The 22946-nt window shown below is 36.2% G+C and overlaps 1 protein-coding gene across 23 annotated transcripts in view; it reads right to left on the bottom strand.

The window, feature by feature from the left end:
• Positions 1-22946, bottom strand: part of LOC106170911 (rho guanine nucleotide exchange factor 28) — a 106442-nt gene that overhangs the window by 82254 nt on the left and 1242 nt on the right. For 4 of the 23 annotated variants that reach the window (XM_087000918.1, XM_087000919.1, XM_087000921.1 and 1 more), the window contains exons 1-6: positions 16407-16666; positions 11040-11083; positions 9335-9482; positions 7289-7585; positions 3553-3736; positions 680-807 (exon numbers count right to left, since the gene is read on the bottom strand). In XM_087000918.1, coding sequence (XP_086857044.1) covers positions 680-807; positions 3553-3736; positions 7289-7585; positions 9335-9482; positions 11040-11083; positions 16407-16485 — 880 coding nt within the window. In that variant the 5' untranslated portion in view covers positions 16486-16666. Of the gene's footprint in view, positions 1-679; positions 808-1885; positions 2343-3552; positions 3737-7288; positions 7586-9334; positions 9483-11039; positions 11084-12886; positions 12986-16406; positions 16669-19435; positions 19461-19878; positions 20046-20514; positions 20557-22946 lie in introns of those variants that run through there. The other 19 variants (XM_087000923.1, XM_087000934.1, XM_087000932.1 and 16 more) reach the window with 14 other exon arrangements.

Genomic DNA, 22946 nt, shown 5'->3' with positions numbered 1-22946 from the left:
TTGAATAGTTTGGGAGGGCCATTTAGTTTACTTCCTTTCAGAAAATTCTACAGGCACCTGTCTGCTGTGTTTTATTTAGCATGTGACTGTGACACCTACCACAGCACACCTACTGCAATCTCTGGCAGAATGAGGCTGGCGTGTCTCCACTATAGATATATAGGATCAGTATATGGCTATTACCCTGTATACAAAGTAGTACACCAGTCACCACAGTGATTTTATATTGCCAATCTTGAAGTAATCTGTGTCATAACGTAAGACCTTACCTGGACACAAAAACAGTGCCCAGTTAAAAACACATTTATAAATCACCAGAGCTGCTCACATAGGATTTAAGGTCATAATAATTAATAATTCTGCCTACTTACATAAGACCAGGCCAACGCAGCAAGTTGCAAAGTTCAAGTTCAAATTATTTACGATACACAAATTCCATCACAATCAACTTATAAATCTACTTCCAATACATTGCAACAACCTAATCCATTTACCCATATATACAAACTTTAATTTTGCAATCTTTTCAAAACAAGTTTAAGTTGAACTCACCCTTTATATATAGGGAATTCTTGAATAGACTCGATCAGAACCCATACCAATCTGATATCTCAAAATCACTTTTGCATAAAAAAATAAGCTCAGGTGAGCCTGGCTCTCATAGATTCAGTGTACTCACCAACAGATTTCATGGATTCCCTGACATTCCTACTGACAGTGGCCCCTCCATGCTCATGTCTCCTGAACAGAGTGGACTGTGTCTGCACTCGGCCTGTATCCCACTGAACTATATCATGTTTATTGTAACTGGAATGGAAAAGAGAAACAACCCATTTAAAAATGCCGCCATTATAAAAACAGTTTAGAGAACATGTTTAGTGAACCAGTAACATTGGGAATTCTGGTTCTAACTATACACTCTTCATCTGACCACCTTAGTTTTCATAAAAAGAGAAGTAAAGATTTTTCAGTTTCTTTAAGTGGGAAAGCACAAGAATGGATCAAAAAGAGCATCACTGAAGGGAATGGACTTGAAATCTGAACTCAAGTTTATCCTAAATTCCCAAGCACCTATCAAGTAAAATGGCTTACTCATCAATGATTTGGACAATGTGAAAACTTAGATAGTTGGCATGTTGAGCTACAGGAAGTCATGGCAGTCTTAAAGTTATGGGAAACATTTAGAACTAAATTTAAATAAATATGGAATATAACATCAAACTCAAGAAAAGAAATAGGTTGAGCAATGATTTGTGAGGAGTAAATTAATTTTCTTTCAAGGAAAATTGGATTTGACTGGAATATCCCAGATAGGATACCTTTACTATAATCTTGGAAAGTGCACAGGTATTGAAGACTCCTAAAATATAGTTTCTTAATTTCAGTATATCGTAATATAAATCATTCAGTGGTGGTAGGTATCAACACAGCAGTGGCTTATCATCAACATTTTCTTGTTTTTTTTTTGTACATTTTGATTTGTTTACAAAGTAGCCTCAGTTTGTCTTTTAATCTGGAGAATTTCAGTTAAGACCACCTATGACTTATATGTCTTCTTTTAAAAGTGTCCTCCTAAGTTTTATACACAAAACTGAACCAAAAACTTTTTGTAAACACACATATATATACTAGCACCTGAATTTTTTTATGTACTTGATAAGAATTTGCAGTACTTTTTGATGGCTGGGAGCAGAGGATGTATATATATATATATAGCAGTCTATACAAACTAGAAGAACTGCATAATTATATAGCAGAAGACTGAAGCATACTTACCTCATTAAATGACTCCATGGAAACAAAAACCATCAGTCCAAAACTACCTCAACTGGTCCACAAATTAATCAGACCAGAGAGCAAATACACTTATAGAGCTTCCACTTACCCAGTAATAATGCTTCCACAGGAATATATATTTGGTGTGGAATAAATCCCTAGATATTTCTGTTCTGAGTAATGATACATCCTTCATCCATTTATGTGTATTTACAATATTGTCTTCATCTTCCAAATAAGATTCATCACAATATTAAAAATCCTCAGTAAATTTCCCTTAATACTTCTTGTTTCACTTCCAATATCTCTGGTAAAATTCCTTTTGCCTTTGCTTGTTCTTGTCTCTGGAGACCTATAGAATATTATTTTCACCCGCAATCTATTGAAAAACCATTCCTTATACATCCACCGTATTTGACAAGTATGTAGCACCTTTGTACAGGTAAAAGAGTTCTAGATTTGCGCACTACCTCTATACTTACTAAGCTAGGTAATTACAAGTCAGTATAACACTGTGGGATACTGTGCTTAATTATTCATTTGCATGATAAGGATTAAAGGTGGTCATTTTTTATCAAAACCATCTGGAATATTCTAGTATTAACCTGGTAATGAATCTGAATTACTTCTCAGGAACCACCCACTTTCCCTTGCATCACTGGTCCTCAGATTAAGGTCATTTCTCAAGCAAAAATTTTTCTGGAGATCATACTTTAAGGAACCTTACATCCAATTCATAATAATTGGGAAAACAAGTCCAATCATCAATATTTCATTTTGCATTAATATCAATTGCATTTCTATGTATGGGATGTCCTCTGGCCTGACATAGACAAGAACTCATTATACATTAACAAAGACTAATTGCATATCTCTGTCATATCAGTACCTGAACATCTAAATTCACCAGTGGTATCTTTTAACTTTTCACTCAGTGTCATTTAAAGGAAAGCTGCTGCAGTAACAAAAACTTTTTCTTTTTTTCTGCTCTTCCTGGAGTAGAGGCACTCATTTTCAGGCAAATGCTTTTAACATAATATTTTTTCTCAATCACATGTGCAGCACATTTCTAATGCATGCTCGAAAAAACACAAAAGGAGATCTGTAAGACTGAGTGATTTATAGCAATTGTATTAATGGCTGGAATATTCATGGGTGGGAATTTACACAGTAAATACTGATGTGAAAGCTGTGTTGACTTTCTGTCCAAGTCCAACAAAACCAGCCAGAATATGAAGCTAAGTCTGCTTTGTAGACTCATCAAACACACAATCAGTTGGAATCTATTTTCAACAACATCTACATGATGAAGTCATTGTGAGAATTCAGGGCACATTAGGGATTTGCTTTATGTCCCCATTCTAATTTCTGCAAATCCTCAGTGATGAATGGGAAGCACTAGAAAAACACAATGTGTCCATATATAAACTATGAACTGCATGTATATTTGTATTATATCTAACCTTCATTCAAGACTGTGTGAAATACTTGCAGACTCGTCTTTCTCTAAATTAAACTTTTTCATAATTCTAATTGAATTATAGCATAGCCCTGCTTGGGCATTCTTGGAAGTTAATTACTTATGAATGGTAGACTGCATGCCAAAGAACAATTTTTCATTTTCAATCAATGAACTCCTGATTCCATCATGAAAACAGTGAATCATGACCTGCCAATAACAAATATGATAAATAACCAAACACACCAATTGCACAATTCAATTATATGTCTGCATATATTTTTATCAATATTATTATTATACATTTGTGTACTTACTCAGTAAATAAGTCTGCAAATCCCTCCATGTCTGATTCCTGAGCTAAATCTCTTGGAAGCTTGTTCTGTCTGTTAGGCAGCTGCAGTGCATCCTCACTGCCAGGCTTATCCAACAGGAATGTGGTGAACTGTTTCAGTCCCAGACGAGCACTGAAATGCAGCAGGGTCTCTCTCGGCCTTGGTTCTGTGTGAGTCAAGGAAAGAAAATAAAAGAAAATGAGGATGTATAAAAGTCCAAAGCAGGCGCCTCAAACATTCTACATCATATTCATATGACATAGCCTGACCTTGGTTCTACTGGTCCTTTACGAGAAAAGAAAATGAGAAAGAGCAAAAGTCCACAGTGCCTACCCTACACTTAACTATATAATATTACTAAGAAATTCTTCTGGCAGCCCCAGATGACCTTCTTATTATTGTGTGCCTTTTCCTATTTCATGGTCACTTTGAATTACTATGGTTGACAGAACATGCTCCTTGCTATTATAATTATGTCACACTGTGACCCTTCACCAAAGATGTGATTGGACTATGTACAACCTGGATATTCTACCCTCCAGACAAACAATTCCTCCATTTTGACTCTTAAGTCTTTTCATGCGAAATGAAATGCAAACCTATTGCGTAAACCAGCTCTTAAACATTTATTTATCTTTAGATGGACTATGGATCTGATGTCCAAGTGAACTACTGCCTTTGCATGAAGGTTTTTCTTATGTCTTGGTTTCCAAAATGGGATTCAATCATTTTTACTTTTCAATATATCAGTTTAGAAACAAAGAAATACCACTAATTTGACCAACTTAGGCTGAAAAACTGGGCACAATTAGCAGACATTGCAAAGGGTAATTTCTAAAGTCCATAATGACCACTGAGCTCTGGTAAAAACCACAAAGAACACAAGACTTCTGATTATCTTAGTAGCTTATCAAGAAACACCCAGCAGGAAAAACATTTCTCATCTAAACATTCAGAAGACCCACTGGTTAAAAAACATGCACAGACGCACATTATACACTGGGCAGACAGAACGTGACTGTACATTCCCAAAGCCTGGGGGCCCAAAGTGACAGACCAATCTGCCAGATCTGGTACCAATGACCTTACCTATGACTCATCAAACTGTTGACACCTCACTAACATAATAGAGAGTTTTGGCAAGGCCTTCCGTACGACGTATAACGTGCGACGTCATCACTTTGTGCGTAGTTTTTCTCAAGGACAAGTCATAAGTCATACGGCACTACGTATGAATCGGTGATTACACGTAGGTAAGAAACGTATCGAATTTAATAGATTTACGCTTATTTCTTTCAAGTTTAACATATTGCAGAGGAATATATAGGGTGTTAAGATTCCACTGAATCACTTTAAGACGCTGTCGGTAGAAATACTCTGTGAAAACAGCTGAAAAAACAGCCAGTCAATCAGTCGTCCGTAGTAGTATCAAATTCAATTTAAGTTGATTTTTTTTCATAAACAACAGGATCTGCGGCATCAATTGACGTAAATAACACATTCCATTCATCATCTTAATTATTCATCTATCTAAAAAGAATCCACAAGCAGCCCCATGTCTGCATACGGAGCCAGACCTGCCAAAACCACTGCTAGCTTTTTCGCGTACGTAAAACGTATTACGTATTGAACTATACGTTACACGTCATACGGAAGGCCTTGCCAAAACTCTCTATAAGTAAGAAATGGTTACCTAATAACCAGACAGTGATCACATTCTGGAATTACTAGAGCATGTTATCTGTTTCAGTCAAATAGCATTTCTTATCAAATCAATTAAAATCGAGGGCTAATAAAGAAATATTTCACATTTTCTGTAGACAATCTAAATTATCTCATAAGCATTTGACTGTACTGAAAGAGATTGGTTTTGCCTAATAAACCATCTACATCTTCAAGATCAATAATCACACTTATTTTCAGTTAACAATTATCTTTTTGGACATACAAATATTCCAATATAACCTGAGGGCTTACCCTAAAGTGAGAATTTCAGCGTCTCCTGCTGATTATGGTTACTCACTACACAACTAACAAATCTCTCTAATTCTTTTAAGTTTAGATCAGATTTTACAAATTTGTCAAATTCCAAAATTTCCTGAAATGTTTACTCCCTGGTTTTCCTGTTCATTTCCACCCCAGACACCTTTAAGGACCTTAAAAGAACAGCCAACTTCCTGTACTGTACCTATAGCCTTCACAGACAATTTTAAACCTAGTTCTGAAATATCAGCTCGTTTCCTCTGGTTTCACTCTGGGAGCTACTGGCTTCAAGTTGTAATGATACTCCTCATTGAAGATACTATAAACACCAGGTGTCTGCGGAGTAACAACTTTTTTCTTTCTAGTAGAGGTCTGTTCAGACCAGCTCCAACTTAAAACTGAAATAAAACTAAATCGCAGCTCAGCTGTTCAGATCAATCAGCCCCCCCCCCCCCCAACTCAAAGCATTGCATATTGAGAATAGCGATATCACAAAGAGGCTACAGTGTATTATATGGGGCGAGTATGGGTGAGTTATGGAATCGAGACGCTTGCGCTCAGCTGCAAAGCGCAATGCTTTCGAGTTACAGGGCCCAGGTCTATGAGACGTGATCAGGGGAAAAGATATTGATGCCTGTGACATGAAGTGATAGGATCTTAGTGTTACCTCATCCTCCACACTCACAGACACCATTTAGCCTTGGACATTTCCTGCTCAATAAACCCACGTCTGCCGTATAGTAATGCTTTTATCTTACATAGATTTCATCGGAATAGACTTGCTGTTATTTAGTAGTCTAAACACACAGATGACCAATTCAACCCCACCGCAGCCTGAACAGACTCCTTGGACACCACAGGAGTAAACAGTGAAACACAATAGCACAGACTGAGCTGAAGATACATGCTGGGCTTGTCTTCAATGTAGTCTACAACTGGAATAAAAAAACTAACGTAATACAGTTTTTCCCAGAAAAGAAAAAACTCGGCATTTTAAGACATCTCTTTCCTGTTCTTATTTCCGACAGTGTACATATCAGAATAAACCAAGTGAATTTAAACTTTCTAAAAAATCCAATCTACCCTTTAATAAGAACGCCTTACCACAGCCAACTGGTGCTAATTAACAGGCACTAGTAACACGAAAATGTAGCTCATTACTTTTCCATCAGTCAGGAAGTTTTCTTTTTTACTCGGATGCCCTCCTCAAGCAAACAGTGTGGAAAGATTATGAGATTTTGACACATTATTCATTGCTGAAAGTTAATTTCTTAGCAATCTGTATAGTTTGAGAAAAACAACAAGTAAAATAGTGTGTGTGTGTGTGTGTGTGTGTGTGTGTGTGTGTGTGTGTGTGTGTGTGTGTGTGTCATAATGCATGTTTCAACTGACCATACATAACAAACAAAAATAGGTGTAAACAAACCAGAATGCTATACCTCATCAGCAACCATAGACAATGCAACTATTTACCTTGACCAAGCAAACAATCAGAGTAATCAACTGTCCTAACCACACCCAACTCCAGTGTCTCACCATATTGATTTCTCAATGATGCTTGCCAGTGCTACGTAGGACTGGTCTGTCTGATGCCATGTTGTTCTATTCAGCATTACACATTTCTATCAAATCCCAGTATTATTTTACATTTACATTTCTTCAGACACAGTGGAAGAACTAACATTTTTTTATCACGAGCCATTCAATTAATATATAAAATGTATAAAGAACATACCTTCGTCAGGAAATCCAAGTAAATTCCAAGTATCTGGTACATGTAAGTGCTCAAAGGCCTTGGTCAACCGGTCATCCAATGTGGACAGAACTTCATTAGTCAAGTCAAAATGTTCAGATTTGATCCCTTCTAAACTCTCCAGTGCATTAGGATTGTACACACTCTCCATTAAAAATTGGGCCATATAGTATGCAGAATCATAGAGATAGAGGAAGTCACTTGTTGCGATTGTCTTGCTGGGTTCTCCATTTTGGCACAAACAGATACTGAGCTGGACCACCTCGGACTTGTCGTGTTCTAGAAGAAAAGATGTTGTCAGTAATTATAACGTATATATAATACTCTTAAATAACTTGCAACAGAACATGCACATGGCTCACCTGAAACTCCTGCCATAATGATCTGCCCAAATAATCAGCCAGGCACTTGATGAGAGGCAAACAAATATGGTACAATAAAATATTCATACACAGATGAGATACCTTGTAATCCTCTCCAATATCACAAGTGTGCCATGCACACCATGATTCATGATCATCTAACAAAACAATATTACCGCTGCCTTTCCTTATGATTCAATATCATCAAAAGCAGAAAGGGTTATAATGCCATATTTTACGTAAAAACTCTGCTCATGAATGCTGCTCATGATACTCAACAGAGCAAACAGGTTGTCATTCCTGCAAAAGTACAATAGATATTATTGACTCGTTCTGAGTTAACCTGTTATCACTGGCAGAAGCTGTAAGGAATCTCTGTAATTACTCTACCAATGCCACAGAAATAAGAGTTGACCAGCTGCCTATAAAACTGCCCTGCCTTGGATGTCTTTAAATAGCATATACATTTAAGTCAGTGAACTGAGAAAATCAATGCTCTCTGTCAATGCTATACATGTGTCAGTGGTAAGTCAAGTCTACCTGCCCTGAAATAAAAAGTAATCAATTATACTGTATTCAATGAAAACATAGCAAGCATGGATCTGTATTGGGCAAACGGCACTACCCTCAAAGGTCAGATATTGACTCATGTTAGTTAAAGTATATTGACTTTGTGTCAGTGACTTTTTTGTATGTTCTGAAAGTCAATGTGCAGTCAAACCTCAGTGCATGAACATTCCTAATCATGAACAAATAAGTTTACAAACACAATTTGTGTACAAAATTTGAGTTGGTTAATGGACAATGATGCAGGGAAACTTGTGCACCAACTCATAGGCTTCCACCTTGTTTCATAGAGCAGTGTTTGTGTATGTACACCTTTAAGATTACTTGTTTATTATTCACATATTTTTTTAACATTACTACTGTAACATTCAAAGTAGCCCTACAGACACCAAGAAGGTTTAAAGTATCAGTTGTTCAAAGGTTGAAAAGAACATGTTATACTGCAGAAATGGAGAATGAAAGAATTAGCCAAAAGATGAGCAGGGGTAGATGAATGTAGTTTTCATGGCTTTCTGAAAATGGTTCAAAATTTTTCTTGGAAGGTATTTTCAAAATGTTAAACTGGTTACATGTCCTTGTTATTGATTCTGGAGCTTTATAATAACATGCTTAATATCATAAAACTTAATGATAAAAAAGAGCCCTCAGACCCATCATGTTATGATATAAAGTGACTGGCTGTACAGGACACCTGCTGCTGTACCCTGGGAAATCCTGTGACAGGTCCAACTGCCAGGTGAACCTCTGCCTAATTACTGTTAGAAAATATTCACATCATCTGATGACTAATTCCACTGAAGGTAGCAAGGTATTTTCTGCAATCTGAAATGAGTTCTTGCAAAAAATCTATCATTTTTTAAAGAACAATTACCTCCAGACAAAAGCCAGACAAGTGACTCTAAACCTGCATCCAAAAATTCAACGACAAATATTTTATTTAGGCATCATCTGCAACACACACCTAAAAAGTCACGTTTCCATCTCAAAGCAAACACGTGCATGTTTTCTTCAACTTGTACAAATTTACCTGTTAAAGAATGCCAAAGTAAAAAGACTATTAAATCACAATTGACTTAAAAATCACAGTGCTGGTACAGACCTGGAATTACTGCCTCTAATGTGGGAGGGTTAATCCGCTGTCCTACACAGATGTGACGCTGTGATGACCCTTGAAATATGAAGTACGCCTCCGCCTCCTCTGGTAACAGGGAATGATCTGAAAACGAGGCCACGATGGTTCCCCCTCCCTGGAAAAGGAATGTATTGATAAAAAGGAAATAAAAGTCAAAATGTTGTAAAAAATTGTCTTGCAATGCCCTTAAATGTGTGCAAAGTTGTGATATTTCAAACAAGTGATGTTTTTTAGACTCAAACTAAACAGCGTGATATCTAGGAAACTCCACCTGATCTTTTTGGTATGCAAGCAAGGAGCTACTCTCACCTATTCTTCAAGGGCTGTCTTGTACTGGTGTCAAATGGGTGATTTAACAACAGCTATTCCTTGTTTGTACTCTACTTATTATATCACGCAATCAGAGACATGGGTGAAAGGCTATGAAATTCTCCAAGGACGCCAGGGTTTAATTTCCTATTTTGCTCTAATGTTCAAAAGTGATTTAACACTCAATGTAGAGGATAAACCTTTTAAAAATATTTCAGGATTTTGTATATATTATTGACAGGCAATCAGGCCCAGACACTTGATGTAACCACATTTTGTGATATAATGCAGTGTCATTGCATCCATCCCCTGGGTTGCAGGCCAAATATTGACAGGATTCAGAGGGATTAGCAAATAAGCAGTAGACTCAAGTGGTCAACTTTTTTCTACATATGCAATGAAGGTTGTGGCATTTCCCCCCTCCAGTCCTATAACAACACAAAAGCCTTTTCAACCTTTTGCCTTGAGTCTACAATACCAAACAAATACCTTAAGAGGGTGAACAATGGCAACAACTGTTGACTAATTCTTCTCAAAGAGAGTCAAAATGCCGCCCTTCTCTGCCTATTTAAGTCCAGGATTTATGAACGATGCTCTAACACACTGCAATGCTGTGTAACATCTTTTAGCCCAATTAAGCAATGGTATCCAGTTCATTGATGCTTCTGGCTCTGTGTTTCATGAGTGATTAAGCCTGGGAGTTGTAAATTCAAAGGTGCTGCTGATTACATAGAGGGTTTAATGTCCCATGAACATCACCTGTTCTGCTTTGATCATGCTGGTCTTTAAGTAACCTCCGCGTTAGTTTACATACACACATGGTACCTTAGTATCAAATCTGGAACTTATGTTTAAGTGCATGTCTAACTATAACCAGTAATGGTTCAACTGATATTTTTGCAGAGAAACGAGATGCCATAAAGACTCTAATCAAAAAGACCCAATCAAGCATTAGAATTAGAATTTCTATACAAAGCAATCGGCTGTTTGGTGATATTAGTTGAACTAAATTCAATAAATTGAAGTGAGATCAGTTCTGAATGTGTCTCATATATACATACAGGTAATAAATCATTACCTACCACTGGCGTCCTATACATCTACAGATATTAATTAAACAAGAGTTTTCAATTAGCCTGGCAACTGTTGTGTCAAGTGCAGGTAAGAACCGTCCTAATCATAAATAGCAAATCTTTCCTTTGATCTGGGATTTAAGTCAGACTTGCTACTTCTTATTGGTCCTGATATTGCAGCATGGTAAGGTTAACACCAATTACATAGCAATGAAAAAAAATCTGACTTGGATATGTATTAAATCAGTGTATCTAATTTTACTATTGGTGTCTTGATAAGCTGTACTTACATATACTGGAGCTTCAGTGGGGGTATAAGCCATCCTCCAGCCGTCTGAAAATACAAACATAGACTGGAATAATGTGCTTGTTCAAATAGAAATAAATAATTCAAAGATGTGAAAACGGAAGATAACACCAGTATTTTCCTGAAATTTTACCTGCAGATATAAAATTATTAAAATACATATCTCATTCATTCCTCACTGAAAAGCTAAAACCAATTCAGCCACAGTTAATGCAAAACACATTAAAAGAATGCAAAACTGCCTTTCAACATTCCGAGCACAATTATAGAATATGTTTACAGTTACAGGGGTTACTCTTTATACTCATGTTACACCCGACACCCACTCAACAGACTGAATATGTTTTGATGCAACCAAGACAGGATTGTGCAATTTTGGCTTTAAAAAAAAGGAGGAAAAATGTTAAAAGTGCCTTCAAAATGAGAGAAAAACTGTGTTTAATATCATGTGCATTATAAGTTGCACATGTCACAATTCATAGTCAGTGAGACTAGTTATTTATCAAATTTTTACTTCTCAAATTACATAATCATATTATCTGTTGAAACCTTTCACAATATCAGCTATACGTTAAACTTGTTCTGAATGCAGTGAAAGGGTGTTGTGCGGGTGTCACAACAATATTCCATGTTCACACCCCTTTCCTGGGTGTTTTCTCATCATAATGCAGTTTGGGGGGGGGGGGGGGGGGGGCATTTTAGCCCAGGTCTAAATAATATCCTATGTATGTTAGCCTATTTGAGGCACTGGAGACCCAGGTGAACAACACAAAAATCTCCCCCTTCACAGATTGCTTATAAACAGCATGTCACAAGTGGTCAACTCAAATAACTGCCCATCACTTCTGGTGACAAGCTTTATAAATCTTGGACAATAAAGTCATTTGATGTCATCAAGCAGCCAGTGACATGTCCTGTGTAATCAACCCCAATGTCTCACAACACAGTCAATTAACTCTTGACCCAGCAACTAATAGGAAACCCAAGCATCTGCCTGAGAGACATTTGACTACAAAATAAAAGTCTTTTACAACATCTTGTTGACACTGGACAATGTTCTGATAAATAACCTGTCTCAACCTCTGGGTCAAAGTGCCCTCCCTGTACAAGCTCAACATAAAACACTGGCTATATGAGACACAAGATAACTATCCCACCAGATCTTCCTTTACGAAACTGACCAATACAATTTCCAGAAATTGCCCAATACCAGTGACCAGTACTAATCAAGGACAAGGTTAAGAAATTCACCCCATCTTTGGAATGGTTTTGAAAACGATTATCTTATGTTTAAGTATAATACAATAATAACACAATTTAACTCTGATCAACACAAACATTCTTAATATCACTTTCTCCCTCATGAGCATACCTGCTCTTTTTGTCAGTTGTTGGTTCTAAGATGGACTTAAATATAATCCTCATAACCCACCTGGCTATGGGCATGGTCCTATTATAAGGATGAGGAATACAATAATGTGCTACTAGTAGGCAGAAGAATGTAAAACAAAGAGTTAGGAGCTAGTAAATCTACCGAGGTGCAGACCAATGATTCAATGTTGCATGACGTATGGTATTATCAGAGGTGCTTTTCAGGAATACCACCCAGTTCATTTTATACCATCTAAGGTATGACATAGCCATGTTACGACAACATACCTTAAACATCTTTTAACCACATTAATTTATCGAGTTAAATCCTTATAATGGCCAGGCCTGAAGAATACTGGCCTATGCCCATCTGATTAGGGCAAATTTTCAATAATGCTAATTAATAGGTGGAAGGTGAAACCCCAGAAGGGAGGATTAGTGTCCAGGCTCCTCACTTACCCACAGATCTTTTTTCCTTACTTACTCTTGTTACATTCTACTATGTCTGCATGCCTGAGATGCCAAAGATTGTTGTCTGATATTGTCAACAATCAAACAAGCCCAGTCTGGGCCATCACCTGTGCTATCATGTGACAGGGCAGGGGGGAAAACAATGGAGAATGTGGTAGTGGTGGATTGCAGCAGGTGTGGTGCAGTTTCCATTGTGGTAATGATATGAGTAATGATGTTCAGAATGTAATGCTGTCTGTAATAAAGGGGTTTAAGTAAAAAAAAATGCAAATTTGTACAGAGGATGCACGGGTCCTTTACCACTACCACCTATAAAATAAAGCCACTACATTTTAAACCATAAGACTCTCATCATATCCACTTTTCTATGTTGCATCTTTGACTAAGGGTACACAGGTAATGTCTTTTATCAAAAATTACCACATAAAATTTCTATGCTTCTTTTAAAGACAAAACTTAATCAACCATTATAAAGCATATACTTGAAATCATTTTAATTTGCCTAATTTCTAAAGAAAAAAAAGATACAATCATGTACTGACATTATGATTCTACACTCTATTCCATCAAAACGTAATTTACTGTTCTTATTTCAAAATCCCTTCCTTCCACCTGGAAGGACTGAGTGCTGTTATTTAGGGTGCAACACAATCTTTATCCCACCTCCACCTTGTTTCATGCTTCCTATTACCCAAATATACACAGGGTCGTAATAAATGTCTCCAATAAAATGCCTGTAAAATGGGCTAATATGTGAACAGGTATTAGGATTTACTCAAAGGATTTAGACCTTTCCGATAATGCCATTTTACCACGGACAATGTAAGAGAGACAGAGATCATTAGTAGGTCAAGTGGTCTCTCTACAGTAAAGTTCTTTTCTTACCCTCTACTTAATTTCAATATGGTAATGGAGTTGATGATGACAAGAAACAACTTCACACTCAATGATAAAGTTAAATTGCAAATTCTGTTTACAAACACCATAAAATACATTACTTGCATTTTTTAAAACTTTACTTTCACTAGAAACCTTCTTTGCAGTATCTGTCCATATAACTACTTTCCATCAATATGTATAACCCCTTTCTGCACCAATCTGAAAGACAATCTACTTAGATTAAGCTTTCTTAAGCAAAAGGGGGGTTTTTCACATAGAGGGATAAGAGACTGTAATAGGAATACCTTTGAATAAGTAACATGATGCCAAATCATTTCCACTTTTCAAACATTTCAACTTTCCAGAAACATCCAATGCAGACAGAACACACACTCCATTAATTCATAATGGACCAACAATGCAATTGATAGGTGGGGTCCAAGTAAGAGTGCTCAAGTGAACAAAATAACCATAGCAACCAGCACTAAGGAACTCCCCCAACCTCATACTTAAAAATAACTGAGGGCTCAGGATCATTACCACTTTAACTGCTTCATAGTACTCGTTTGCCATTTTCTGAAGACTATGGTGGTCTCACTGGGTCAATTTTCATTGCTTTGTGAAGACTTGTAAAAGTATGTATCACCAGCATTAACAAACATTCTGTGCCAAGAATTTTTTAACTTCGCTTTCAAACAACATATTTCAGTGAAGAATGTCTGCTAAAGTTCACCTTTTTTATTTATAACTCATTGTTGTGAAAGATATGTCATTTATACAGCTTTTCTAACATAACTGTCACGATTTAAGCATAAATCATTTTATAGGTGTTAATAATGCCTTTTATTACATTCTATTATCCTTTACTTCTTTTATCATTTTGGGTAAAGCTGGGAAAAATAATGATGAAACCAATTTAACCCATCTCTTACAACCATCTTTTTATATTGTTATTCGGTATCAGTTAAAAGCATTTTTGAAAAAAAAAAAGCCCAGCAAGATTTCTATCACCATTTTGAAAGTAACTGCTGTGCAAATGAATGGGCTGTACTTAGTATTCCATGATGGCACTCAGTTTGAGGACAGATGATGTCATTTTATGCAGGTTTCTGTCAAATGTTGCATATTGGATAAAAAAGCTAGACAGAAAACTGACAGCCCATTTACACTCCCATCAGTAGCTAATGCAGACTTGTATCATCTATATAGCTTATGAATTTTAATGAAAATATAACTTCAATGCATTATGTATATGCACAGCCATAAACGAGCTATAATAACCTTCTACTGTGCAATATCTGAAAATCACCTCAAGTAGAATGTATTCTGTTCAATATCTTCTTCTCCTATAATGACACTTTTTAAAAGTGCAATAATGAAAATAAGTCACCTTCCAGCTATTAAGAAATTGAGCTATTTTTAGCTCAAACAGCAACTTTTTTTTACTAAGAACTCATATTGAACCCTTAACCTGCCTTTTTCTTATCAATCAATAAACTGATATAAACAGAGTCAAATGCCAAAGATGATATATTTTTATTGTTTGTTATATTTTTCTTAGATGTTTTTCCAAAAAGAAGTATCAAGTTGTAACAGGTGTTCTGGTGATAAAGAATCAGGCTTATATTACACTTCAGTGCCAGTCCAATCAATATCACACCACAATGATAACCATAACCTACTGGTTCAGGTAGAATGGTTTCCTCTATACCAAGAATTATTATTATATCAATAAATACTTATATTTCTTCCATTAACACTTTACTTAAATAAATACTTCCTACATCTTAGAACAACTATATTCACATTAACTTGATATACACACCTAAAAACATACATGGTGGGAGTAAAATAAATATGATTTCTGCTATATATATTTTTTTCATCATTATATCCACATGTGCAAATAAGTTTTCTATTGGATGTTCAAAATTTAATGTACAGTTACACAGAGAAAACACACTACCACACAGGTGTTGCTTCCTATAATCTATTACCATACCTTGCCAATGTGGCTACCTAGCCAGTTCATTTCCATATGTTAAAAGCGTTAAGGTCTGTTATGATGTTAATTAAAAATTTTCACTTTAAAATCCTACTTTTGACTATTATTCCTTAAGCATTGCTAGCACCAATACAACAAACAAGAACAGTATTTTCTATAATCCACTGCTTATCCTAATGGGGCATCACCAGGGCAACCTTTAAATAATGCTGTCCTAAATATTTTGATAATTGATATCATTCACATAAAAACAACCCACATGTACAGTGAAAACATCAGCCTGTAATATTTAAATGATTTAAAGAACCTGTGGAAGTTGCTGGAATATGAAAAGAAGTATATTTGCACATTCCAATGCCCATTGCAAAGCAATTTAGTTCTTTAAATTAAGGCAATAATCAAGTTCAGTCTATATATAGTCTATGCACCAGTGAACCAGACAGGTGCCTGGTTTAAGTCTTTCTTTTTAATGTATGTCTTAACTGTCTCAAACTGCAAAGTGCCTGTACAAGAAACCATAACTTATATTAGTTCCCACAATAACAACTCAAAACTCCAAATTCTAAACCTTACAGGGAATTATGCAAACTCTCTCATTTCCAACTGAGCAGAAAATTGTCCTACCTGCATCTGAATAAATTCCAGCTTCAGGAAAAGACATCTCTTTTGAGTCCTTCACCTGCTGCTGTTGTTTTTCTGACATTTTGAAATAATATGCCAAAGTCTCTCCTTACTTCCTACTACACCGGGATGTGGAAAGATGAAATCCTTTGCAGTGTTCTTACTGAAGGTTTCCTAATATAAGACAGGTCTCCCATCGAGGTAGTGATTTAAAATATACATGAATGTGGATACTAGTAGCTTACTGTATTTTCTGTCCTGGTATACACCGTAGATAGGTTAACATGCATTAATAGTATATAAAGCACCTGCATATTGAACGCGTGTGATCAAATACACCAGTTGGCAGATTACTGGTTTTCACAGTATGCAAACTAGGACAGAATGACACACACACACACACACACAGCCATACAACACCTGTTTGAATATTAGTTACTTCACATAATGATTGCCTATGGAACAGCAGTTCCTGGTGATGTGCCTAACTTACAATATATCCTTAGATTTCTGATGTTTTTAGATGAAACACCATCACATAAATATTATATCACAATATTTACCTTATCACAGAATAATCTACTATGAATTTTTAAGCACTCAGATTATACTCATTGCATGCGTCACATAAGATAACCAGTTTAGCAACACTAGTATAAATAAATGATGCCATTATACCACAGGACTAGTAAATTATTGTACACACCTTCCAGTGACAGCTTTTTTGAGTTAAAATTGAGTCAAATATAAAAACACATCAAGGTGATAATGTGACACCTTTACACACAAGCATATATGTACATGCATGCAAACGCAAAAAAAGGGGACTTGGATCAGTAACTGATTATGAAGTATGACCATAAAAACAAAAGGTCATTCCAAAGTATCATTCCTAAATATGCCCCTTTCTCTAAATATAACCCTTTCATTTTTTTTACATCCCTTTTTTTACATCCATAATAAAAAAAATTACATAATTACACAATGTTTTAACTACAGCCAAATGTAAAACAGAAGGAACCACTACCATTTTGGAATGGCATTTTATATTATACAGTGATTCCAAGAGACCCTTTTATATAATATAATCATAAATCTACCAACAGATTTTAAGCTAGGGGCTCACTTTAGATCTCAACATCCAACATAAAATAACTGTTTCTACATCACTGTGATTAGCAGGCAGGGGTCATTTTCCATGGAGCCTAACGATGAACATTAACTATAGTGAGCTCTTCTCAAAATAAAGTAAATAAAGTAAAATAAAGTAAAGAAAGAGGGCATAACATTATGTACATGTAAACAATAATGGTCAGTCACACAATGCAATGTTCACAATGAAAGTTATAAGGCACTCCTGATGCAACATTCAAACTTAGTTCACAATTGCATGGAAGATCTTCATCTACTGTAAATGTCCAGTACTGCCAGTTAAATTATTTTCAGTCTACGTGAGTCTGAGTGTGGACCAGGCCTAAAAGAATGGAGTGTAAAAATATCCCCTTGTAAACTCGTGTCCAATCAGCCTGGGTCAGGTAGGACTTACCTAGCAAATCAGCAATAAAACACAGAGATCAAAGAGACCCAGCCATCTAGGCTATCAACTCCTACTACCCTGAGCATGACAACAAGAGAATTAAAATGCCTTGGTACATCATCAAAGGTCATTTACCCAACAGTAAAATGAAACAGTGTGGCATAATTTATACAACAACAGAATTAAGCTAACTCAGTAGACTGGAGGTTGATATTCTCAACTAAAGAATGAGGCGATGTGGCTGCATTCTGAACTGGGCTAACTTAAACCAGAAATAGTCTATAGTTGAATTGTGATCTAGTGGACTGGCACAGGTGTCTGTACAGATCATCTCTAGCCTTGGGCGGGGTATGGGTTGGTGTGTGTGTGTGGGGGGGGGGGGGGGGGGGTAGGGGCACCAACTTATCAGGACTTGTGGGAGCACCCACAACATAGGCTAATTTGCAAGGCAAGGTCAACTCGATTACTTCTGACCAAAAAATTTTTAATAATTTCTACCACCTCTCCATAACTGAATAATATCACTATATATGAATGCAGCAATGTCAAGATTGTACAAATCTGTCCCATTACACTCAACAAGGTGCACTTGTCCATGCCCACTATCTGGGCTGGGTTGTGTGTATTGGATTTCAAAGTGCTCACAGAATGACTCACCTCACTCTCCTCTACTGTCAGCTCTCTGAAATGACACAGCCTTAGTATAGCCAGTCTGTGAGAAATTGACTACTAGTACTGGTACATAAAATAGGGGGCTAACACACTGACTGACCCATAACTCCCGGCATCAGATGAACTGATAGAGATTTTCTCGGACAGTACTAAAATTGGTAAGACATTAGTATGACATATGCCCACATGCTTGTAAATGCCATTTATGAACTGAATTCAATATGAATATGTTTATAACTGGATTAACTATGTAACAGACTGATTTACGTCACCAGACCACCAGATAGCTGGCATATGATTTATCAGTCTGCAGTGGAATGAAGAGTTCATGTTGTCATGTGACTGCATGTGCCATGAGTCTGTTTCAGTCTAAGACTATGTGTGAAGTTCAGAACAAATCTACAGTCAACAGGCCCAACTTACCTCAACCACCAACACTCTACAGGTTATTGTGACATGTGGACAGCACTTTATTAGTAGCTATTGGTTCATTAATGCTTGAAACTATAGGGTTACTATAGGGTCAGTTATCAGTTTTCTGACACACCCTTGGATATTCCAACTGACAGGTTATACCTAATGGGAAATGTTTGTGTTTATACATATATACACAAGGTTTCATACATTGTTCTCATAATATACATGTGTAGACCTATTGTTTACCATATTATGAACAACAGCAACTTTTGTCAACAGTGCAGGAAGTTGCCAACTTGCACACTTGTTCAAGGTCAAAAAATGCATAATCACATTTAAGGCCTTTTCACAATGAGCATTATATCTAAGCTATAGAGTTGAAGCAATATGTTCTGAGAGTTTGTACCTTGTAACTACTCTACTTGGGACTCGTCTCTGTTTTACAACTTCTCCCTTAGTACATTTCCTGATGTATGAGGATGTTAATTAATTGTTCAAATTGAAGGTGGGGGAAAGGAGATGTTGAAGCAGGGGTCCATTTAGGTGATTCTCTTACATCATAGCCAAGCCATTAAGCTGTCAATAGTTCAAAACACATCATTCCAGCTGTATAACTCAGATGTAATGCTGGAAGTAAAAAGGCCTTTTACACCAACAGTTTAACAAAATATAAATAAAAAATTAACTAAAAATAAACTGTTAAATAGGCTATCAATTATCAGTACAATGCAAAGTTAGTAAAAATACAAACAGTATGAATTCATAAGTTTAAATTGTACAGAGAAAATGCCATTATTTAACAGGTGCCGCTATTAATGTAAGAGTCACCAGTATAAACATCAATGTTACCTCCTTGAAACATGGCTCTTCCAATGGGTAGATGTCTCTCCTTTCACTTGAATGGAATTCTACCACAATTCATAGTCCACTGTAGACGTAGTTGTAATAGGTATATGCTGAACAACATCCAATCTTCAAGTCAGCACATGCTCTTAAAACTTAACACTTCACAAGGCCTGTAAAAAACATTCACAGTTTAAGCCCATGATCACTATGTTGGCACAGTAAAGTAGGTTAAATGCTTTTGAAGTTGCACCTGATGGTAATTGTAAAGTATGGTATGGCTGTCGCTGAAAACCTTCAGACTCTATGTTCAGAGATGGAGATTTGTCCATAAATAAAATCAAAATTGCATCCTTTTAAAGGTCACAGGTGGATGGTATAACAGTGAGCATATTTATGACCAAGTCAGTTAGTAAAAGACAATACCTCATACATTTTTTAAATGATGAAGTTTTCTAGCAAACAGCAATAATGTAGCTTTCAGACATATAAACATGTTTGGAATATTTTGCAAGCAGCATATCCTCTAGTCTACCCAACCATGAAAATAGAATTCTCAAAGTTTTACAAGCAAGAGCAAGAGGAAACTTGTTAATTTGCATTAGTTTTAGTTTAACACATCAACTTATATTAAAATGCTACCTGCAGATAAGGTTTTCCCTCTTCAGTGTTGCATACAGTAGCCTGAATTATTAAACAAAGTTCACTGATTATTGCAGACTTGAAACCTGTTCCTAGTAAAAGCAGTCAATGCATCTAATGGGCACATAAATGCTAAAAGAACTCCAGAAAGAATGCAGTTATGTCATACAAATATTATTGCTTTTTTTAATGGCAAAAGCACCCACTAAAGTCATGATTAATGTAAAGTTTTGGAGGCCAAGCATGACTGTTTCAGACTAAATTCTTATAAAGAATCAGCAGACTGACCCGATGTGGGAAAAAATCTGGTCTACAGGATATTTTACTCTCAACTGTACTGCTGTTTCAAGTTCAACTTCAAGCGACAGTTTAATTGAAAATTATCAGCAAAGAAATAGTGTGTCGGTGATTATTTCTAGCCCTATGCAGGTCAATTTGCACAAAAATGTATCAAGTCTACATTCAGGAACTTCTCTACCCCTCACCCAGTGTCAACCCCTCTGTATTCTCTGATGGAAATTATCTGAGAGGCCCTAAAATGTGACTGTTGTCACTGTGAGACAAGATAACAATTTTTGTGAGAATCCATATAAGGCAGGGTTAGCTTTCTAGCCATAAGTGTGAAACAAAAGTGATACCCAGAACATGGTGGACTCGTAATGGTCATTTTACGTGTAAATTCAGTGGGTAAAAGCTGTCTTCTTTTATTCATAGCTGTATCATATCACATTCACCAGTCTGCCATTATTTCTGACCCAATTCTTCTACAAATCCTGAAAAAAACTTACAATTTTGAAGCTTAGTCTCCAGACTTTGATAAATGCTATTAACTACCTGCCTCCAGAAATCAAAACCAATCTGGCACCTGCATTTAGCAAATGCATATTTACTTGTTTTCTATGTTTATTATCCTATTATTTTATTATCCATGGCAAAAGACAAAACTTTCTGACGTGTTAATCAGCAAACACAAACCAAGATGACCACCCCAGCATATTGCACAGTATTAACATAAATATGTGCACAGTACTGCCTCTCTTGTCATGTTTTGTCATGTTGTCCAGAGTGCTCAGCTAAAGAAGCTTTTTTAACTGGATTGCCTACTTAGGCTTGTGAATTATGTGTTCAAGGCTTTTTTAAATTTATTTGTTATTGTTAAAGAGGTCTGGGGGGTCATGCAAAGTTTGAACATACTCTTTCTTAAATTATGCTTGCAACTTTTATACTGGCCTTATATCTGTGCATTTTAAGAAGTTTTACAAAATCCCATTGTAACAAAATATAGTTTAACAAATTGCAAAACACAATATAAATAGGAATTTAATGGAATACTAGTAAGCAAGAATCCAGGACATCAGGATTTCTAAGAAAGGACACACTGAGTAAGTTACATAAGAACATATAGGCATTTATTACTCAGTTTAATTCTGCTAGAGAATAAATATTGTTTAAAGGACAGGACCAAGTGCAGCACTTTTTTATCCAATCTTCAAAGATCCACAAAAGGTTTAAACTACTTTCTAATGGCAATTAATTCTGAGCAAATCAACAAATTAAAATATAATTGTCAAAGAACATTTTTAGACTCTTGGCTTATAAACTGGAGTCTAAGAATGATATACTTTTTTTCAATTTATTTTTAATTCTCGGAACACTGCTGTTAACCAGTCACTAATTCACTTTTCATGAAATAAAACAAAGGAATGTCTTTTAACCTTTAAGCCAACACTTGTTTGTAGTTTCAGACTAATAGATAACTAAATCAAAAGATGTTAGATTACATTATAAATTTCAATTCTTTTGAACAGTAGACCTAGATGTTTAGTAGCTTGCACAAGACAAGAAAAAGGGCAATAACAGTGCTAAATGCTATCCAGTGTTTTTGGTTTAAAAAGGAAAACAATCAAAATGATAAGTGAGAGCTTATCTGTTAAATGTGATTTTCATATGGATGGGAACCTGCGCTATATCAGGACCAGGGCAGATTGACTGGTGATACAGTAACACAGGTATTTTCATAAAAAATTTATATTGTTATCTCATCTTGATAAGATGCTTTGGGCACATGTAACATGTTACACCAACTTCAAAACCAAGTGTCAATAAGTTTTCTGTTACTTAACGTGTGGTCACTTAATAATTGCACACAACAATAGCAAGTAAAACAGTCACAGGCCTACCCAACTACCAGACTCGGCACCGAATGATCCAGAATTCACCGGTAGATCAGACCACACTACCCGTTTTCAAGGTGTGTGTCAGATCGCATTACACAGTATCATACCCTGAACAAATTTTGAGTGGTGATGCAATGCTTTTCAACCCCACTGAGAATCGTCACTATCACATCGCATACTAGGCAAGAGCGGTGTCGCGTCTGATACTGTGTAATGCGATCTGACACACACCTTGAAAACGGGTAGTATGGTCTG

The sequence above is a fragment of the Lingula anatina genome, chromosome 1 (assembly GCF_051362555.1).
Source record: "Lingula anatina isolate TDL-2025a chromosome 1, LinAna3.0, whole genome shotgun sequence".
Lineage (NCBI taxonomy): Eukaryota > Metazoa > Brachiopoda > Lingulata > Lingulida > Lingulidae > Lingula > Lingula anatina.
This window is presented reverse-complemented; position numbering and strand designations above follow the sequence as displayed.